At 42.5% G+C, this 18494-nt stretch overlaps 1 protein-coding gene across 2 annotated transcripts in view; it reads right to left on the bottom strand.

The window, feature by feature from the left end:
* CNNM2 (cyclin and CBS domain divalent metal cation transport mediator 2) overlaps positions 1-18494 on the bottom strand; it is a 105293-nt gene that overhangs the window by 15070 nt on the left and 71729 nt on the right. For both annotated transcript variants that reach the window (XM_008144255.3, XM_008144256.3), the window contains exons 2-3: positions 3513-3656; positions 354-491 (exon numbers count right to left, since the gene is read on the bottom strand). In XM_008144255.3, the coding sequence (XP_008142477.2) occupies positions 354-491; positions 3513-3656 (282 nt within the window). The remainder of the gene's footprint in view (positions 1-353; positions 492-3512; positions 3657-18494) is intronic.

Genomic DNA, 18494 nt, shown 5'->3' with positions numbered 1-18494 from the left:
CCGGCTCGCACTGTCAGCCTACTCCGCCAGCTGGCGCTCCCAGGGGCTTAGCTGGAAGCAGAGGACCTGGCCTACTGTTCACATGCAGTGTGGCACTAACATTCATCCTTACCTTTCAGACCAATTTAAGTTACTGGTCCACCTGGTAAATGTCTCAGAGTTCATGCCGACACTGAACATAGGAGAGGAGAGAATTTAAAAAGAAAAAAACAAAACTAAAACAAAACACAAACGTGGCATTACTTTTCACCCCATTTCCCAGTCTCCACCCCAGCCCACCCTAGTCAGCGGTGGGTGAGAAACACTCGCTTCAGGGTTGGTCGAGATTCCAAACTGTGATAAGTTGCACTTGCCTGTTGCTAGGAAACGGTGCATGGCCAAGAGAAGCTGTGGTGATATTTTAACCTTCATCTCGCTGTCTGTCTGCTTAAAGGCAGAAAAATCTTGCTTTCTTTCACGATGGGCCACTTTCTTTTTCGTTCTGTTATCCGCTGAGGGAAGAGTAAGAAAAAAGTAAGGAAAGGCATTTCATTAGATCAGGGCCCTTTTTAAATGGAAATAACAAAATATACTGCAAAGGCTAGAAGAGAGAATTAGTCAACTGTCCAACATACAACTCTCTCCAGATTGTGGGCGCTCTACGTTACAAACACCACATGGAAAGAGGACAGAAGAGAGACTCATCAAATCAGTGCTGCGCAGTCAGAACGGCAATCCAAAGTCAGTAACAGGCAACCTGATTAGTAGAACGACAAATATACCTCACGGAGATCTGTAGAGCCCTTACAGGTACATTATTGGGCAGACTTGAACAAAAACCTTCCCCTCATAAAACATATATATATATATAACCCGTAGCAACGGAGGAGGTAGCCTAGAGTGTACAGTCTCCCGCTCCCGTGTCCTGCACAGTGAAGAACAATCACTGTCACAGACGACACGAAGGAAGCGTGTCCCTGCCTTGGACAGGCTCCTCGCCTGTGCTGAGAGATAAAACAAATACCTGAGCACAATCTCTTAAGAAGCAAACCAGAACACTTTCATAGAACATCACTTTAACAGTAGCATCGGTAGCCCTGGCCAGCCTGGCTCAGTGACTTGAGCATTGTCCTGTGCACCGAAAGGTCAGTGGTTCAATTCCCAGTCAGGGTGCATGCGGCAGGCAACTGATGTTTCTCTCTCACATCAATGTGTTTTGCTTTTAAATATATTTTATTGATTTTTTTACAGAGACGAAGGGAGAGGGATAGAGAGTTAGAAACATCGATGACAGAGAAACATCGATCAGCTGCCTCCTGCACACCCCCTACTGGGATGTGCCCGCAACCAAGGTACATGCCCTTGACGGGAATCAAACCTTGGCTGATGCTCTATCCACTGAGCCAAACCGGTTAGGGCACATCAATGTTTTTCTCTCTTTCTCTCTCTATTCCCCTCTCTCTAAAAAATCAATAGGAACATTTTTTAAAAAGTTAACATCTGTTAGCTTCATTTCTACCCAGATCACAAGATCCTCAAGGTCAAGCAAAAATGAAGAAAGTGATCCAGAACAGAAATCAGCCAACTTCCTCTGCAAAGGACTAAATAGTAAATATTTCAGGCTCTGAAGATCATGTAGTCTCTGTTGCAACTACTAAACTCTGCTGTTTAGCAAAAGCTGCCATACTGAATGAATTAGAATGGCTGTGTTCCAATAAAACTTTATCACAGACATGAAATTTTAATTTCATATCATTTTCATGTCACAAAATAATTATTCTTTTTATTTTTTAACACAATTTTAAAACTCGTAGCTTGTGAGACACACGAAAACAGATAACAGGCACTCGTGGACTGTAGTTTGCCAACCCCTGATCTAGAAGGTCTAAGGCAAAACCTGTCTTCAAGTATTTTCCTGGACAAAATAATAATCAAGAAAAACACTAGATTAGAGACAAGGCCCCAAGAGCTTGCTCCTTTCCCCCAAATCAAAAGTCTGTGCACTACCATTTAATGTCTAGGGTGAAACAAATGGCTTACTAGGCTTGTTTTAGGGAGAAAAAGATCACAACTTATAATGTTCTTCTATCTCACATTCAGAGAATCAGACAGTATAAATCAACACAAAGATTTAAAATAATGTTCAAATGACAAAAGTCATCATCTCTGATCACTTATTTAATCAATATACATGAAACCACATGTTCAGCATTTCATATCAGTAAGTTACATCAGACAACACTTTAGTATGAAATCAGTCTAACCAACGTTTGAAAGAAGTTCACTCAAATACAAATATAAGATCTCATAAATGTCTAAATTACCTTTCTTATGATGAGTACTACCCCTGCGGAAACGCATAAATATACAAATACACACTTGGTATTAAATAGTCACTGTGAGGAACAATGAAAAAAATGTAGACACACATGACAATATTCTGTCTTATGTGACCTCTGACGACTCCCCAAGTGTCAAAACCACATAGGCACTGAAGTTTTTTAAGAACACTATAGAGATGTGAGGGGAAAATAAGATACTTTTCAGAAGCAGGTCACTGGCTAATTATAAAGTCTGTTCTTTTAAAGGGTACATGGAAAACTTCCTCAATTTTAAAATAAGGGACATTCAGTTCTAGTGGAACTGAATAAAACCACTTGCCCCGAGTGCCCCAGGCCATTTGAATGATCCATTCCAATCATGTTTCAAAAACCAAACGCCTCCCAGCTCTTTCTCTATCCCACCTGTGAGACCCCAAACATCTCAGGCCTTAGGACACCTTTGGCATTATGCAGCTTTGCCAAGAGTGAGGCTGAAGAAGGTTTAAGCTGCACAGTGAGACGATCCAGTTGTAGACTCGAATAGAACAGGATTCAGGTTCAACACTCAGCCCAGGATCCAGCCTACTCCTGGGCAAACAGTGTGAACACTCCCCTTTCACTCCCCTGGCCCATGCTACTCCCCACCCCACCCCCAAAGGAGCAGAGAAGCAGCAAAAGAAAGGGGCATTTTATTGTGTACCCCACCCAGTCCTGCCTCCTATACCCCACCTCACCACCACTGCCCCCAGCAAAACCACACTTGCAAACCTCACCTCTACTTTCATCTATCAGAGCTAGAAAATTTAAACCACTGCTATCCATTAATTTAATAAATCCCCTCACTTTTTAAGTACTTGAATTATGACTTTAAGTAGAAACAGAAATTTGCCTGAAAACAATTTACCTAATTGAGCAAAATGAATTTTCTGGTCAGGGCAAGTAATGCCCAGATCAATGGTTAGAAGCAGCTGGCTTTTCAAAAAAGGAAAGAAAGAAAGAAAACCACATTTCCACTCGACATTACAGGGCCTGCCCTGCTCGCCCCCCTCTGGTAAAGAGACTGGATACACCGACAGGTCGCACACAGCCTGCACACATAGTGCACAACTGGAAACAGGCAGACAACAACTGGAGAGATGTCAAATGACTCACAAACAACATGATCAGGAAAGCAAAGGTTTGGGGAAATTACTCTCAGGCAAAGCTACTCACTGTATAAATCTGTTTCATCCAGAATCTCTGATTTGATGATTTCTTCAATCACATCTTCTAAAGTGACAATCCCCAGGACTTCATAAAATGGATCCCCCTCTCCTTCATTGTTAACTCGCTGCACAATAGCCAGGTGAGATTTACCTTTGAAGAAAAGAAAGCAAAGGTTAAGAGGTAATTTTCTGAATTTCCTGAATAAAGTCTTAGGTATGATTTAGGAAAAAAAACAAAAAAAAAAACAGCAGCAAACACAGATACCAGATGATCAAAGTGTGCAGTTCAACACTTAAAAATGCACTAAATACCCCAAGCAGAAACGGGTCGTGAGCCATCAAAAGCAAGACCAGGTAAGCCAGGAGAATATCACCTTCTACACACACTGCCCTGCCCCCACATTGCCACCGGGTTCCTAACAGAATTGTCTTCAGTGATGGCAGCTCTTCCTCCGTGACCTTTCGGCAATTGCCACTTTACTTTAGGAGAGCAGTTCCTAAAGCGTGGTCCGGGGGCCCCTAAGGGTGCCCAAGACCATTTTATAGGAGGTCTGCCAAGTCCAATGGTTGGCATTTTGAACCAATGGTGCCTGAGCACAAATCGAGGCAATGGTGGCAAAATGTACTAGCGTCTACGGGGTTCTCCACCACCATGTACAGTAACAACGAGGAGGGGGGGGGTCCATTTCTCTTAAGAATATCCTTAATAAAGCAGTAAGTGTTTTAATTCCATTAAATCTTGGCCCCAAGTACCTGTCTTTGAATATTCTGTGTGACAAAAGGGAAGGGCATGAAACATGTGTTGCCTTCAGAAGTGTGACGGCGTCTGGAGGGAAAGCACTTGCACAATTGGTTCCAGCCACTCTTTTCACTGAACATCAACTGACCTGAAAGAACGACTACTAGACAAACCACGGCATTTAGCTTACTGGGCACACATTTTCCTAAAAGTGAACAATATTCAGGAAAACGGCAGCAGCCTTTGCTGCCGCAGGACGCCACGGGCGATGCTCACCTTTGCCGCCTGGTTATTCAGGCAGCGTCCCCAGCTTTCTGCCCTCTAAAGGCACTCTTTCTGTGTTTTGGAAGCAGGTCTAGCCTAACCTCAGGGAGGAGGGAGGGGTAAGAATTAAACTACTTCCTGGAGTGGGCAAGGATCTAAATATGTAAGGAAGATTGCAGACCAAAGGATTTTAATTCAACTGCACCCAAGGTCCACTTATGGAGTTTTGGTGTAGTATCAAGAGAATATCCATGATTATCAAGAAAGGCTATAGATGAAAGGAGAGGTGAGGTTTGCAAGTGTGGTTTTGCTGGGGGCAGTGATGGTGAGGTGGGGTCTAGGAGGCAGGACAGGGTGGGGTACACAATAAAATGTGTTTTTCCCTTTCTTTTTCTGCTCCTCTGCCTCCTTTTGGGAGTGGGGGGGTAGCCTGGATCAGGGGAGTAGGAGGGGAGTATTCACACTGTTTGCTCAGGAGTAGGCTAGATCCTGGGCCGAGTGTTGAACCTTTTCCAGATACATATCTGTTTGAGGCCAGATTTTCTTCATATACTTCAACTAAAACAGTCGTACTGCACAGACTGAATGCAGAAGAGAGTCCAGCTGCCTTCCACTTAACTAGATAATAAAGAGATCTACATGGGAGAGGCCACGCACCCCTGGGTCCAGGTGAGGCCATGTGTCCCTGGATCCGGGTGAGGCTGGGTCCCGGGTCCGGGTGAGGCCACGCGCCCCTGGGTCCGGGTGAGGCCATGTGTCCCTGGATCCGGGTGAGGCCTCACGCACCTAGGTCCGGGTGAGGCCACGCGCCCCTGGGTCTGGGTGAGGCCACGTGCCCCTGAGTCCGGGTGAAGCCGTGCCCCTGGGTCCGGCCGAGACCAAACCAGAGGGAGTCGGACCTACGTTACCACCATTTGTCCACCATCCAGAGCTGAGGGGTCAGTGCTGACATGTACACATAAGGAACTGGTGGACATTGAAATTGGGTCTCTAAAGAACTGTTGGTCCAGAAAGAAACTCACTACAGACTGATTCATTTGCCTGTCAGCATAACTATTATTGCTCGTCTCACATTCAGTTCTTATAAGTATATCTCTAGGGACACATGATCTCGCTCATCTAGGGGAAATGATGAACAACATAGACTGATGAACAAGAACAGAACCAGAAACAAGGAGGCATCGATCGGACTATCGGACCTCAGAAGGAGGATAGGGGAGGTTGGGGGGAGGGGGAAGAGATCAACCAAAGGACTTGTGTGCATGCATATGAGCCTATCCAATGGTTAAGTTCAACAGGGGGTTGGGGCATCCGTGGGGAGGGGTGTGGGATGGGAATGGGGGGATGAGGACAAATATGTGACACCTTAATCAATAAAGAAATTAAAAAAAAGAAAAAAAAGAGATCTACAAAAAAAAAAGGTAAAACAATAACACTTAATTCTCTTATTTTGGAAAATAGTGATTTTAAGTTCAGTATTATTTATGTTAACATGAAATGGATTTGTTATTGTCCGTTCAAATGAATTAAGAATGTTTTCAATTTCTCAGGTTTTCTTTTTAATTTACTTATTGATTTTAGAGAGAGAGGATGGGAGGGAGAGAGAGAGAGAGAGAAACATCAATTTGTTGTTCCACTTATTTATGCATTCATTGATTGATTCTTGTATGTGCCCTGACTGGAGATCAAACCCACAACCTGGGCTTATCAGGATGATGCTCTAACCCACTGAGCAACCTGGCCAGGGCCTCAGGTTTAATGTCAACCCACAGGGAAGAACACATGCTCTGAAGTCAAACCGAACCGTCCTGGATTTGAACTCCAGCACTGCCAGTTAATTAGCCACTACTGGCTGTGTGGTCACAAGCAAACGACGTAACTTTTCTGAGCCTCAGTCTCCTCACGTCCAGAAGCAGGCTCATAATCCCTGCTGCCTACGGGACTGTAGTGGATTATTATCAGAGATAATGTTGGTAGAGAGAGCAAAGACAGTGCCTGGGATCCCTGAGGTGATCAATATGGGGCAACTCCTATTAATTTATTAATGTTCTTCCTCAAGTCTAAGGCACCATCAACTTATTACCGGCTTAGTCAGAGGGAGGGAAAAACCCACTACATTATATCTGCACTGTGATTAAAAGATGCACTTCAATTTCAGAAAGATCTTTTAAAATATTAAACACATTTTTCACACCAATATTGGTGTTTCCAGTTCAGGGCATGTGAAGCATCTGAAATACATCTTAAACTAAGCCAAGTAGACATAGTATAGAAATTCCATGATCAGTTAACACGTATATTGTTTTTTTAAATCACAGGATGGGGTTTTCTTGGGGGGGATAGGATGGAGGAGCAGTCCTTGAAGTCAAGTTTACTTAAAACTAGGAGTCAATCAGGTTCACTTGGACACGGCCAGCGACACTAAAATATTCCCTAGGCCAGGTCTGCTCAGTTCCCAGCAGCACTCATTCAGAAACTGCCTCGGGCTCTGCAGGTTGGCTGGCCTTTCCCGCTTTGGCTCAGACCCCTTGAGAGGCAACCAGGTCTGGGAGCCTAGAAGGTTAGGTGGTTAGACAATCAGGCATCCTAACAATTTTCATCTTTAGCATGCTCACGCTCAAAGAATGAAAATACTTCCAGCAAATGAGACTAGGGAAAAAAACTTATCAGCAATAGATATAAACACCGCATCGGGGTCAAGTCCATTCCAGTCTAGTCAATTCAGTCTGGTGAGTTTCTCACATCTGCTTTCCCAAGAACCCAAACATAAGCAGTTAAAAATTCTTGGTCAGTGCTGTCTGTCGAAAGTTAAATTCTTTTGCTATTCCCAGCTTGTGATCATTTAAAAGGAATTTTCCAAAGCAAGGTCTAATATTAGACTCAAAATGAAGTTTCCATTCCACTGAGGCGCTATTCTCACCAAAGTAACTACTGCATAATCAGATTGTCTTGGAGCAATTCGTTTAAATGCAGATGGACATACTTGGAATACCAGCTCTATAGCACCAGCAGATCGGCCTGGAGAAATTGTTCATGTGAGTTAGGCTTCTTAGACGGAAAATTAAATTTTCTTAGGGGCTCCCTCTCACACCCCACCTTCAATGCTGAAACTTTTGCATCTGCCCAGAGCCACATTCTTTTAGCTTTTGAATTCCTGGTGAGAAGTCCTGTTTTCTGAACCTTCTTGCTGGTAAGCAGTACAAAAAAAAAAAAAAAAAGTGACCACCCTCTTCTCTAATCATGCTTTAGGAGGCTAGCAATACAATGCACCTACCATCCCCCCACTTAATCATTTGCTAAGGAGCTCCATCTTCTCATCAATGGAACAATCAACAGGGAAATGTAAGCAAGTTGTCAATACAGAAATTTAAAAAACGGAGCTCCAATAGCATCATTCTTAACCTGAGCATTGGAGGGATTCGGTCAGGATTGAAAGCAGAAAAGCAATTTTGGGGAACTTAACAAAAGACTCAACCAAAAACTAAAAAAGATTATGAACTGGTGGGTTCTTAACTTCCAAAGAGAAGAATGAAAATATAGCCATCAGTACAATATGCAATCATAGGCATTAAATAACACAAACTTTTAAATATATGTAAATTAAACAAACTTGTTCAACTGTGTATAGAACAAATGAAGCAGACGTTGCTGTCACAATCAGGCTTTGGAGAGAGCCCTTTTTGGCCAGCTGTGAGAGTTCCTGCAGTATTCCGGTCACCACACACTGTCCTAGGAATGGAGGGAAAGGGATCACCAAGAGAGTCAAAGCAGGCCTGTTTTCAGAGCACAGGGATCTATGGATATATTTGCATTCAAATTCAGAAACATAAGCAAGTCAGCATGAAATGATCGCCTAGACCAGTGGTCGGCAAACTCATTAGTCAGCAGAGCCAAATATCAACAGTACAACGATTGAAATTTCTCTGGAGAGCCAAATTTTTTAAACTTAAACTTCTTCTAATGCTACTTCTTCAAAATAGACTCGCCCAGGCCATGGTATTTTGTGGAAGAGCCACACTCAAGGGGCCAAAGAGCCGCATGTGGCTCGTGAGCCACAGTTTGCCGACCACGGGCCTAGACTGATCATTTTTCAAAAACTGCTATGTGCTCACGGCAGGGCACTTACAGAGATGAAATTAGAAGAACATGTCTTCATTGTGAGATGAACTAAGTTAACTAAAATTATCTATACACAGTAGAGGTGGGATCAAATTTCTGCCTCTGCCAGCTCCCCAAATCAAAGTTTATTTGCATATCCTCTCTGGATTGGTAAAGCAGCCCAGAATGGCAGCAGGTTGGCACATTTGCATCTTTTAACCTTACCACAGAGGCTCAAATTCTGAATGAAAGACACCCATTTGGATGCTGATGGATTAATCCACTGGATAGGCTGACAAAGACACCTGTAACTGCCTGTGGAAAATATGGACTCATTTGTACCCACACGTTTCATGCCAATGAAGTGAAGTGGAACAGGAAGCGGACTAATAGAAATAGCCAAAGAAGAAAGCCAAGAGGGTAGATGAAGAAGAATGGAATTAGGAACGACATGACACAGCTGTAGTCAGAAAGACCTAATAATGTGAGCACAAGGCAAACGAGTCCGTGGGGCCGTAAAATGCCACTCAAACAGCAGGAAGAAAATACACAGGAGATTCAATAATGAGAAATTCAAGCAAAACATTTCATAGTCACCATTACTGCTGTGCTGCACAACTTCAGAGGGGACCAACAGTGGAGAGCAAGGCTTAACAGTCCCCTGGAAGTTGTGCGATGCCGTGGCCCCTCACTAACCGAGGGTAGGTCAAACACACTTGACATGCCTTTGCTTCTAAAGTAGTCCCAGTTTAGCCAACAAAAACTGTAATGCTTCGATAAGTAGGATCATCAAGTCCCTAAGAGGGAGTTCAGGTCCTAATCATTAAGTTCCTAAGAGGGAAGTAGTGATAAAAGAAGGAAAGGCTCTGTGACGAAATGGAATGAAGGATGTATTTCAATGGCCATACTTACGATCTCCCAAGGAAATCAGTGTGCATATTAGTAGTTAAGGAAGTGGAGCACTTTAAATAGAATTAGATTTAGTCCAGTTTATAAAAAGTAAACAAACATATCAAGGGAGATCTTGTATACAAACATAATTTATAATCCATAAAATACAAACAATTGGGGGGCAGGGGGTACATGACAACATGACAAGCCGGACAAGCTCAGTGACCAAAAGTAACCACACAGGATGGACTGATCACTGACCCCTAACTAGGAAGGCCATGGTGGAGAGTCACATCCCAGGCCTACAGCTTCATTCGCAAAGGTCAGTCTTTACCTTAAGTGAGTCCTGCCCACTGTTCTTCTGCATCTAGGATAATATACCTTGGAAATGTCAGAGTGATTTTCTTTTCTAGATCCCTTGAAGGCACAACTGTAGGCACCAGAGCACGAGACCATGGAACCCATCACTGCTATCTTGTTCCCCACATACCATCCCTAATGCTATAAATGTTCATTATTACCTGTCCTACTCAACTTTCCTATAGGCTGGACATTCTTTCATTCAACTCTAGACACACACATTCATTCAGTCACTCAAATACTTACTGAATGCCCACTTTTTAACAGGGAACAAGACCAAATACTAGCCCACAAGGAACATTCTAGTGGGGAGACACACATGAAAGGAAACAGACACTAAAAAATATGTCAGACTGTGTAAAATGTGCTGTGGAGCACGCAACAGCAGGGGCAGAATGACATTTAATAACACAGAGACATCTGAGCAAAGATGAAGGGTGCGACGGAGCCAAACGAAGCACATAAAGGACTGGGTGGGATGTTTCAGGCAGAGGGAACAGTCAGAAAAAGCAAGGAGGCCAGTGTGTCTGGAACAGAGAGAGCGAGAGGGAACGGGGTATAGATGAGGTGTATAGGGTGTGGGGCGGCTGACAAGGATGGTGTGCAGATCCTGCAACCGTTATAAAGACTTCAGCTTTTACTCTGAGTGAGAAGTCACTGGAAGAAGGTTCTAAGTAAAAGAGTGACCTGCTCTCTAGCTGCTGTGGGAAGAAAAGGCTTGGCAACTGGTGGAGAGAAGTCAGGGGGAAAGGGAAATCAATTGTTATTCCAGTAAACCAAGTGGGAGGAACAGTGGCTTAGACTAGTGGAATGGTGGAGGTGATAGATCTACTGAGCTTCTGGATATATATTTAGATAGAGCCAACAGGTTCTGCAGATGGGCTGAATGTGGGGCAGAAGATAGAGAAAGAGAAGAGTCAGGGCTGACTATAAGGTTTTTGGCTTGAGCAATGGGAGGGACAGAGTTGCCATTTACTGAGGATTGTGGAAGATACTTGCTTAGAAGGGAAAAGCTCAGTTTTAGACAGGTTAAGCGTGGGATGCCAAATAGACACCCTAGTGGAAATGTCAAATAGACACTTACACACCTAAATCCAGGATTCAAGAGAATGAGAGAAATGTGGGCTACAGCCCTAACTGGTTTGGCTCAGTGGATAGAGCATCAGCCTGCGGACTGAAGGGTCCCAGGTTCGATTCCGGTCAAGGGCATGTACCTTGGTTGCGGGCACATCCCCAGTGGGGAGTGTACAGGAGGCAGCTGATCGATGTTTCTCTCTCATCCATGTTTCTAACTCTCTATCCCTCTCCCTTCCTCTCTGTAAAAAAAAATAAAAAATATTTTTTTAAAAAAAGAAAGAAATGTGGGCTACATATGAAAACTGCCCAAAAACCAATTAAATATCCTCAGATGTGGGTGTGGTCAAAAGGGGTCCAAGCACTGAGCCTGGGGCAGGCCAATGTCTCATTCGTTAGGAAGTTGAGATATAACCAAAAAGGAGACGGAGAAGGAATGGCCAATGGGATAAGGAGAGAATAAAGGAGAATGGTGTGCTAGAAGCCAAGCCAAAAAACAAAACAAAAAACCCACAAACAAACCAAAAAAACAAACTACTTCAAGAAGAAGTTCAAAGTATCAAATGTAGAAAAAAGGTCATGAAAGGAGATTTGGGTGACAAAAGATGCTCAAGAAAAGAAAGGTTGGAGATGAAGAATTTAAGGGTCATCGTTTAAGTGCCATGCCCTAGTCCCTGTCCAGCATGAATTCTACCACAGCCCTTCCTGCTTCTAACAGGGAGGCACAGCTGGCCTGCTCTGCCAGGCAGCCTAAACCAGGGAGAAAAGGCCTGTCATTAGGACAGAGTTTGGCTTGTTCTCTCCAAAGCAACACCTCCCTCTCTGAGAACTGACCTCTGGAAATGATACATTAGATTTCCGATCACCCATGCTTAAAACTGAAATCTTTGTTGCTTCTCTCCCTCATTTATCCCACACAGTGTTTTCTTCCTTTTTAATGAAGAATGAATGAACACATACATACACACACAGTATAAAGTACACCCGGGGAACCACCTCCCAGGAAGGACTACATAACAATGGACTACAGGATGAATGAGCAGGAGGTTGGAGGAGCCAGCAACAGGGAATGAGGAACAAAGAGTGGTAAGAGATGTGGTTCAAGGTGAGTACAGGTCTACCTGCGGCCTCTCCGATAGGCTCTCCTCTCCCCAACCCATTCTATTTGTTGAAAGCAGGTCCTTAAAGGATAGGGAGAGCACATGGTGGTCCAGCAACATGTCTTATGGTGATTAAATGGCAATACAACCTCAGAAGGAGCAATTCTCCTACTCTTTCTAGCCATATCTGGACTAATGTCTTCAGGTCTGTATTTTATGAGGCAAACTGAGGAGAGAATGACCAAGACCCTTTAAGATGTATAAAGGATGTATAAGGAACAAATAAAGAGGACACAGACATTCAGCTAGCAGAGAAACCTGGACAAGGAGGAAATGATAGTAGCCTTCAAATCTCTGACATGAAAAGCAATCACTTGGTTCTTCGGCCTCCTCACCCAACCATTTATTACCTGCACACCTGTACCGAACTCACCACAGGTACACGGCCTCCCTGATTAGATCATGAACTCCTTGGTGACTACGCCCCAGCCCCCAAGTCTAGCACAACGCCTAACACTCTAGTCTCTTTCCTAGTCCTATATACACAAAGGAAAACTTACTAAACCACAACATACTCATAATCACTCAGAATTTCTCATTTCCTATCAACAAGTGAATTAAGGAAAAACTTCTTAAAGGCCATCAGAACCTGGCACCCAAATACACCATCCTCCCATCCTTCAGTCTCTATGTGCCTCTCATGCTTTCACTGTCCAATCAATCAAATGACTTGATGTTCTCCGATCATAACCTCTATGGTTTTACTCAACCCCATAGAAGAAGTAGGAAGGAGCTTCTCCTGGAGGTGGGGGGGGGGGGGCGTGGAAGGGGAGGTCAAAAACCACCATACCCAGCCCCTTCACTCACCTCCATAACCCAACCCACTGCCACTGCCACACCTGGGCTGTGGGAGTGCCCACATCTCTACATCCACATTACTCTTAACAGTAGGTAGGTCCTGCCCTGGCCAGGTGGCTCAGTTGGTTGGAGTGTCATCCCATACATCAAAAGGTTGTGGGTTCAATTCCCGGTCAGGGCACATACCGAGGTAGCAGGTTTGATCCCACAGAGCACACAGAAGGCAGCCAGTCGATTCCCCTCGCCCCCCTTTCTCTCTCTTCCTGTCTCTCTCAAATCAATTTTTTAAAAAGATATTAAAAAAATAGTAAGACAGGTCCTTACTCTATCCATTTCCCTCTCAATTCAACAGCTACAAAATCAAAAGAAAAATAAACCCTGTGTTATAAGCCACACTACACAAACACAAAGCCATTTTCTCACAGATTTTGGTAATGCATTCTCACACATGCCTGCAGGTCTTCTAATACAGTGACAGACCTAGTATTATAGCCTGAGGACAATGGCTGCATTTGCTTAAGGAGAAACACTACAATGTCATTCAGGGAGCTATCCCCTTACTATTTCTGTACTGTTTAAAGCTAAAATGAAAACAACAAACTTCATCGTGTTTTTTTTTAAGTACTTATTTTACCTTACCATCCCCACCAGAGCTAAGTGCATTTTTTCCAATTGAATTTTCCCACCATAAAATAGACTAGAAAAATGTGACACAGATCTTAAAATAGTCCTATAAAAACAATACATGAGTATATATATAGAAGCACTTGCTGTATATAGAAGTTACTGGTTTTAAGTGATGATAACAGTTGCTATTCTGGGAGATAAAAGGCCCCTTTTACCAAAAGGTTTACTATTTCCAAAAATTCCAATGGCCAACCAGTAAGTGGCTGCCCCAAGTCTGCCTAAGAGGACAGCTCCTCCACTCCAGACACGTGGGAGTCATCCTAGCCATCGACAGCCTCCCTCCGTTAGATCCTGTCCGCCAGGAGGTTTACTGGGGCGGGATTTGGAATCATGGTTTCCTAAAAAATTAAGTTTTTTGGTGAGAGTAGCAATTTTTTGATACAGATATTTCTTTATAGGGTAAAACCCTGAATTTATCTATTCATTTTGTAGATCATAATAGCTTTCAGGGAGCGGGCCTGCTATTCATTGGCCCCTCACACTCTGAAAGCAAGGAGGTAGCCATTCACTGAGCTGCTCAGCCTGTAAAGGACTTTGTTTAGCAGATGCCTTCCCCAAAGGTGACTGCAGAGTCCTGGGCACAGTGCAGGGAGCCCCGGGGAGTCCAAGCAGGAGGCCAGGTTTACCAGGGCCCAGCCTCAATGCTGCACCTGGAGGCAATCTCTCTTACTGCCTCAGGCTTGCTTCTACGTGTTTGCTATAAATACCTGTTTCTTAACATTTAAACTGAGTTTGTTCCCACTTTCCCATTCGTTACTGAAGTTTCTTATTCTATACCCCTAAAATAGAAATACCTGAAAAAGAAAAGTATCTTTTCTGACAATTAATATTTAAAAGAATTATGTTTGTGGCTATCTTTAAACTGTTACATTACTGCCTGGCCGGGTAGCTCAGTTGGTTAAAGCGTCGTCCCAATATGACGAGGCTGCAGTTTCGATATCCAGTCGGGGCACAAAGAAGAATCAACCAATGAATGCATAAGTAAGTGGAAAAACAACCCGATGCTTCTCTCTCAAATCAATTAAAACATTTTTAATGTTATTATGATTGACTGGTTGAATTTCACTTTTCCATAAAAAGCTCTCCTGCAATAAGATCAGAAATATTACACACTGAGAAAATCCAACCCACGTGGTTCTCAGATTTTGACAGCTGCATCTGTGGAGACTCAGAGAAGGTACGGCTGCCTTCAATGACATCAACATTTGCATGTTAGGAATTATATTAAAGTGTGAAGTACATTAAACTACAGGTACCTGTTTGATTCATTGTAGGCACACAAATATTTACTGAGTGAATCCAAAATTTTACCTAAACCCTTTGAACCTATTTTTATTTTCAATCTATACACTTTTCTGGGCTAAAATTATATCTTATTTGTCCTAAAACTCCCTCCTCCACATTATTTTTTAATTTATAACTATAACTTCTCTGTTATCATTAGAGTGAAGATACTATCTTTTTGCAGTATGCCCAATATTTCATCTAAGAACTTAGCCTTGATTTTTACAAAACGCTTTTATATTAAACACTACCCTCACCTGTCACCTGTAATTTTCCTGTCAGGCATCCTTTCTCCCAGTCCTCAAACACCGTTACGTACTTTTTTCCCAGCACAGTGCTTGTTCATAGAGATGTCCACCTCCTTAAGAAAACATGTTTGTGGTGTGTATTTTTTTAAACATGAATTAGAAAATAATTTATATTATGAAAAGATTCTTAGATTTACAAAATGAAACATTTTTAAATTAGAATTTTTGTTTTGAGATAATTGTACATTCTTATGCAGTTGTAAGAAATAACAGAAAGATCTGGTGTACTTTTACCCAGTTTCCCCTAAATGGTAGCATCTCTAGCAGATACTGACACTGACGCTGCTGCAGAATCAAACTTCCATTCCCACAAGGATCTCTGCCCTTTTAGAGCCACAAATACTTCCCCTTCCCTCCAAAACAGATCATTTTAATAACTTCTCTGGTGAAATACATGCTTAGATTTCTACTGGCAAGGTTTCCAGTAGATTTCTTAGCTTTAGCTTTTAAGTTTAAGCAAATATTAAAAAGCTCACAAAATGGCAATCAATGGGAAAACACTTTTTAATCCACAAAAACTTGTTCTACATGGAAGTCTGAAAACTCAAAAATGGGGTCCAATCCTGGCAAGGCTAGAGAACTAGGCTTCCCGGCTGAGACACCCAGGGCAGGTTGTTGCCTGACTGAGTGCTCAGGCAGCATTGTTTTTGGAGAGCAGCAGAGACCACACCGTGACTTAGTAAATGTCTGCAGAGAGACCTCTGTGGCAGTATAATTTTCCAGGCAGCTCCTCTGGCTTCTCATAATGTGGTGGATTTCTTGTTGTTGTTGTTGTTAATCCTCACCCAAGGATACTTTTCCATTAATTTTTTTTTTTTTTTTTTTTTTAGAGAAAGTGGAAGGGAGGGGGAGAGACACAGAGAGAGAAACATAGATGTGAGAGACACATCGATTAGTTGCCTCCCACATATGCCCCAGCTGGGGTTGGGGATTGAGCCTGCAACCAAGGTACACGCCTTTGACTGGAATTGAACCTGCGACCCTTCAGTCCACAGAGCGATGCTCTATCCACCGAGCCAAACCGGGCTGTGTGATGGATTTTTGATGGAACTTGGATAGGTAACAGTCCCCAGTAATTAAACACTAATCTAGGTGCTGCTGTGAAGAGATTTTTCGGGTATAAAGTCCCTAATGGGTTAACCTTAATTAAGGATATCTTGGTGGGACTGACTTATAATCAGCTGGAAGGCCTTTAAAAAATAAATTTATTGGGGTGACATTGGTTAATAAAATCATATAGGTTTCAGGTGTACAATTCTAGAATACATCATCTGTATATCGTATCGTGTGTTCACCACCCCAAGTCACGTCTCCTTCCATCTCTGAGGAAGAGACGTTCTACCTGACCATGGCAGACCATGTCTTGGGGTTCCAGCCTATTTAGGATCTTCCCTCCTGATGGCCTGTCATAGGGACTTTGGACTTTCTTAGATTACAATTACATATGTAAGCCTGTTCCTTACAATAAATCCCTTAATGAATGTTGTGTGTGTGTCCATCCTCTACTGGTTTTGCTTTTGAACCATGACTGACAGACTCAGACACAAAGGGACTCAGAAAGCAGATACCATGAGAAAATTAGGGTTAGATTACATTTTCATTTCCCAAACTCAAGACAATGAATGACTTGTCTATGAAGACAAGCTAATGTATGTATACTGTGCCAGAGACCCGCTCAATGAACTTCCTCGTAGGAATAGAAATAATCATTTGGAACAACAACAAAAAAAACTAACCTAGACTAAACTGTGGCTGGATTTAAAAGACAAGAAGCCAAATTATTCACTTCAATGCATCCCAGAGTCCTACCCTATTAAAGACAGCCCTGTGGTCCTCCCACCCAGGTCAGGATTCCAGACCAACAAACAGTGGATGGGCTCACCCCCGCCCCCCCCCCCCCTCACTACCACCAGCTTGTTCTCTGTCTTACTTCCTCAGTCCTGCTGTCAGATACCTCAGCCAGAAACCCAGTGAGTCAATTCATAGAAGATTCCAGTTGTTCTGTGACTTGCTTAATGTCCCATCCAAGTGATTTGTGAGAAAATCTTGTGAACCAAAGAGCAGACACTGAAGAGTTTTTTCCATTATTCCTTTCTCCCAGAGTATTTAAAGACTTGAATTTTCCCATCTTTTGGAGAAATATTTTCTTATAAATAGTGAGGCATGCCGGGCATCTCCACTTCATCTTTTTTAGTGGTCTGTAACACTCACTGTACACTCGCTGGAATGTTTTCCTAGTAAATGATCAGCAATGGAAAACATGGCTAAGACAAAAGATGGCTGAGATGATGGGAACCTTCTCATCTTTCCCAAGAGACAGGTAGTTCTTCTATAGAACTGTGGGGTTTATTTCAGAAGCAATGAGTCTATTTTTGTCTTTCCTTTAGACTTGTAGCCTTTGTAAGGATGGAAGACTGACCAAACTGATGAGGTAATAGTCTTACAGATTAGTAACAGTCCAACATATCCAGTAACAGGAGATTTTAAACAGAGAAGTATACTTCTGCTGTTACGACTAAATATCAGTCTTTTAATTTTATAATTTTCTCTTCTATTCCTTCCTCATGTCTTAGTTTTTGGACCAACAATCATTTAGAACTTTGTTTTGCAATCCAAAGCTCTTAATTTCAACTAAACTAATTTCTTGGATGATTTCTACAACACAAGTAGACAAGATTGGTGGTTACACAAAGTCATACATAAAAACACAGTCCTCTTACAATAGCCACAGTGAACAATAATTACTGAAGTCTAGATGATGTGATCAAACCACACCATACATTTGCTTTAGGAGAAGGCCTTTTTATTTTTGGAACCCTCACCTGGGAATATGTTTTTATTGATTTTTTGAGGTAGGGGAGGGAGAGAGAGAAACATCCAATGGTTGCCTCCCATTCACGCCATGACCAGGGAATCAAACCCGCCACCTTTTGGTGTCTGAGTGGATGCTCCAACCAACTGAGCCACCTGGCCAGGGCAGGAGCAGGCATTTTAAGAAGGGTGAGGTCATCAGTTCCTTTTAAACTTGCTTAAAGGAGAAACTAAGGGTGAATTTGTTAAAAGAAAAAAAGACTTTATCCTCTTTTCTCACTCAAATCTCCTCTTTTCATGAAGTCCTTCCTAATGACTTCAAGTTGGAATGAGCATGTGGAAGTGTTAATATATATTATGATAAAGTTAACATAAGTTAATAATAATATATTATATAATTAATAATCATGTGATATGAGGAAAAAGGGCTATCAAAATTATTAAAAGTCACTGAGTCCTGGAGTTGGAGAGAAAATTTAAAGTTATCTAGTTCAAATTCTTATCCAATATATTAA

The sequence above is a fragment of the Eptesicus fuscus genome, chromosome 17 (genome assembly GCF_027574615.1).
Source record: "Eptesicus fuscus isolate TK198812 chromosome 17, DD_ASM_mEF_20220401, whole genome shotgun sequence".
NCBI lineage: Eukaryota > Metazoa > Chordata > Mammalia > Chiroptera > Vespertilionidae > Eptesicus > Eptesicus fuscus.
Note: the sequence above shows the minus strand (reverse complement) of the source record. Positions and strands in the feature narration are given on the sequence as shown.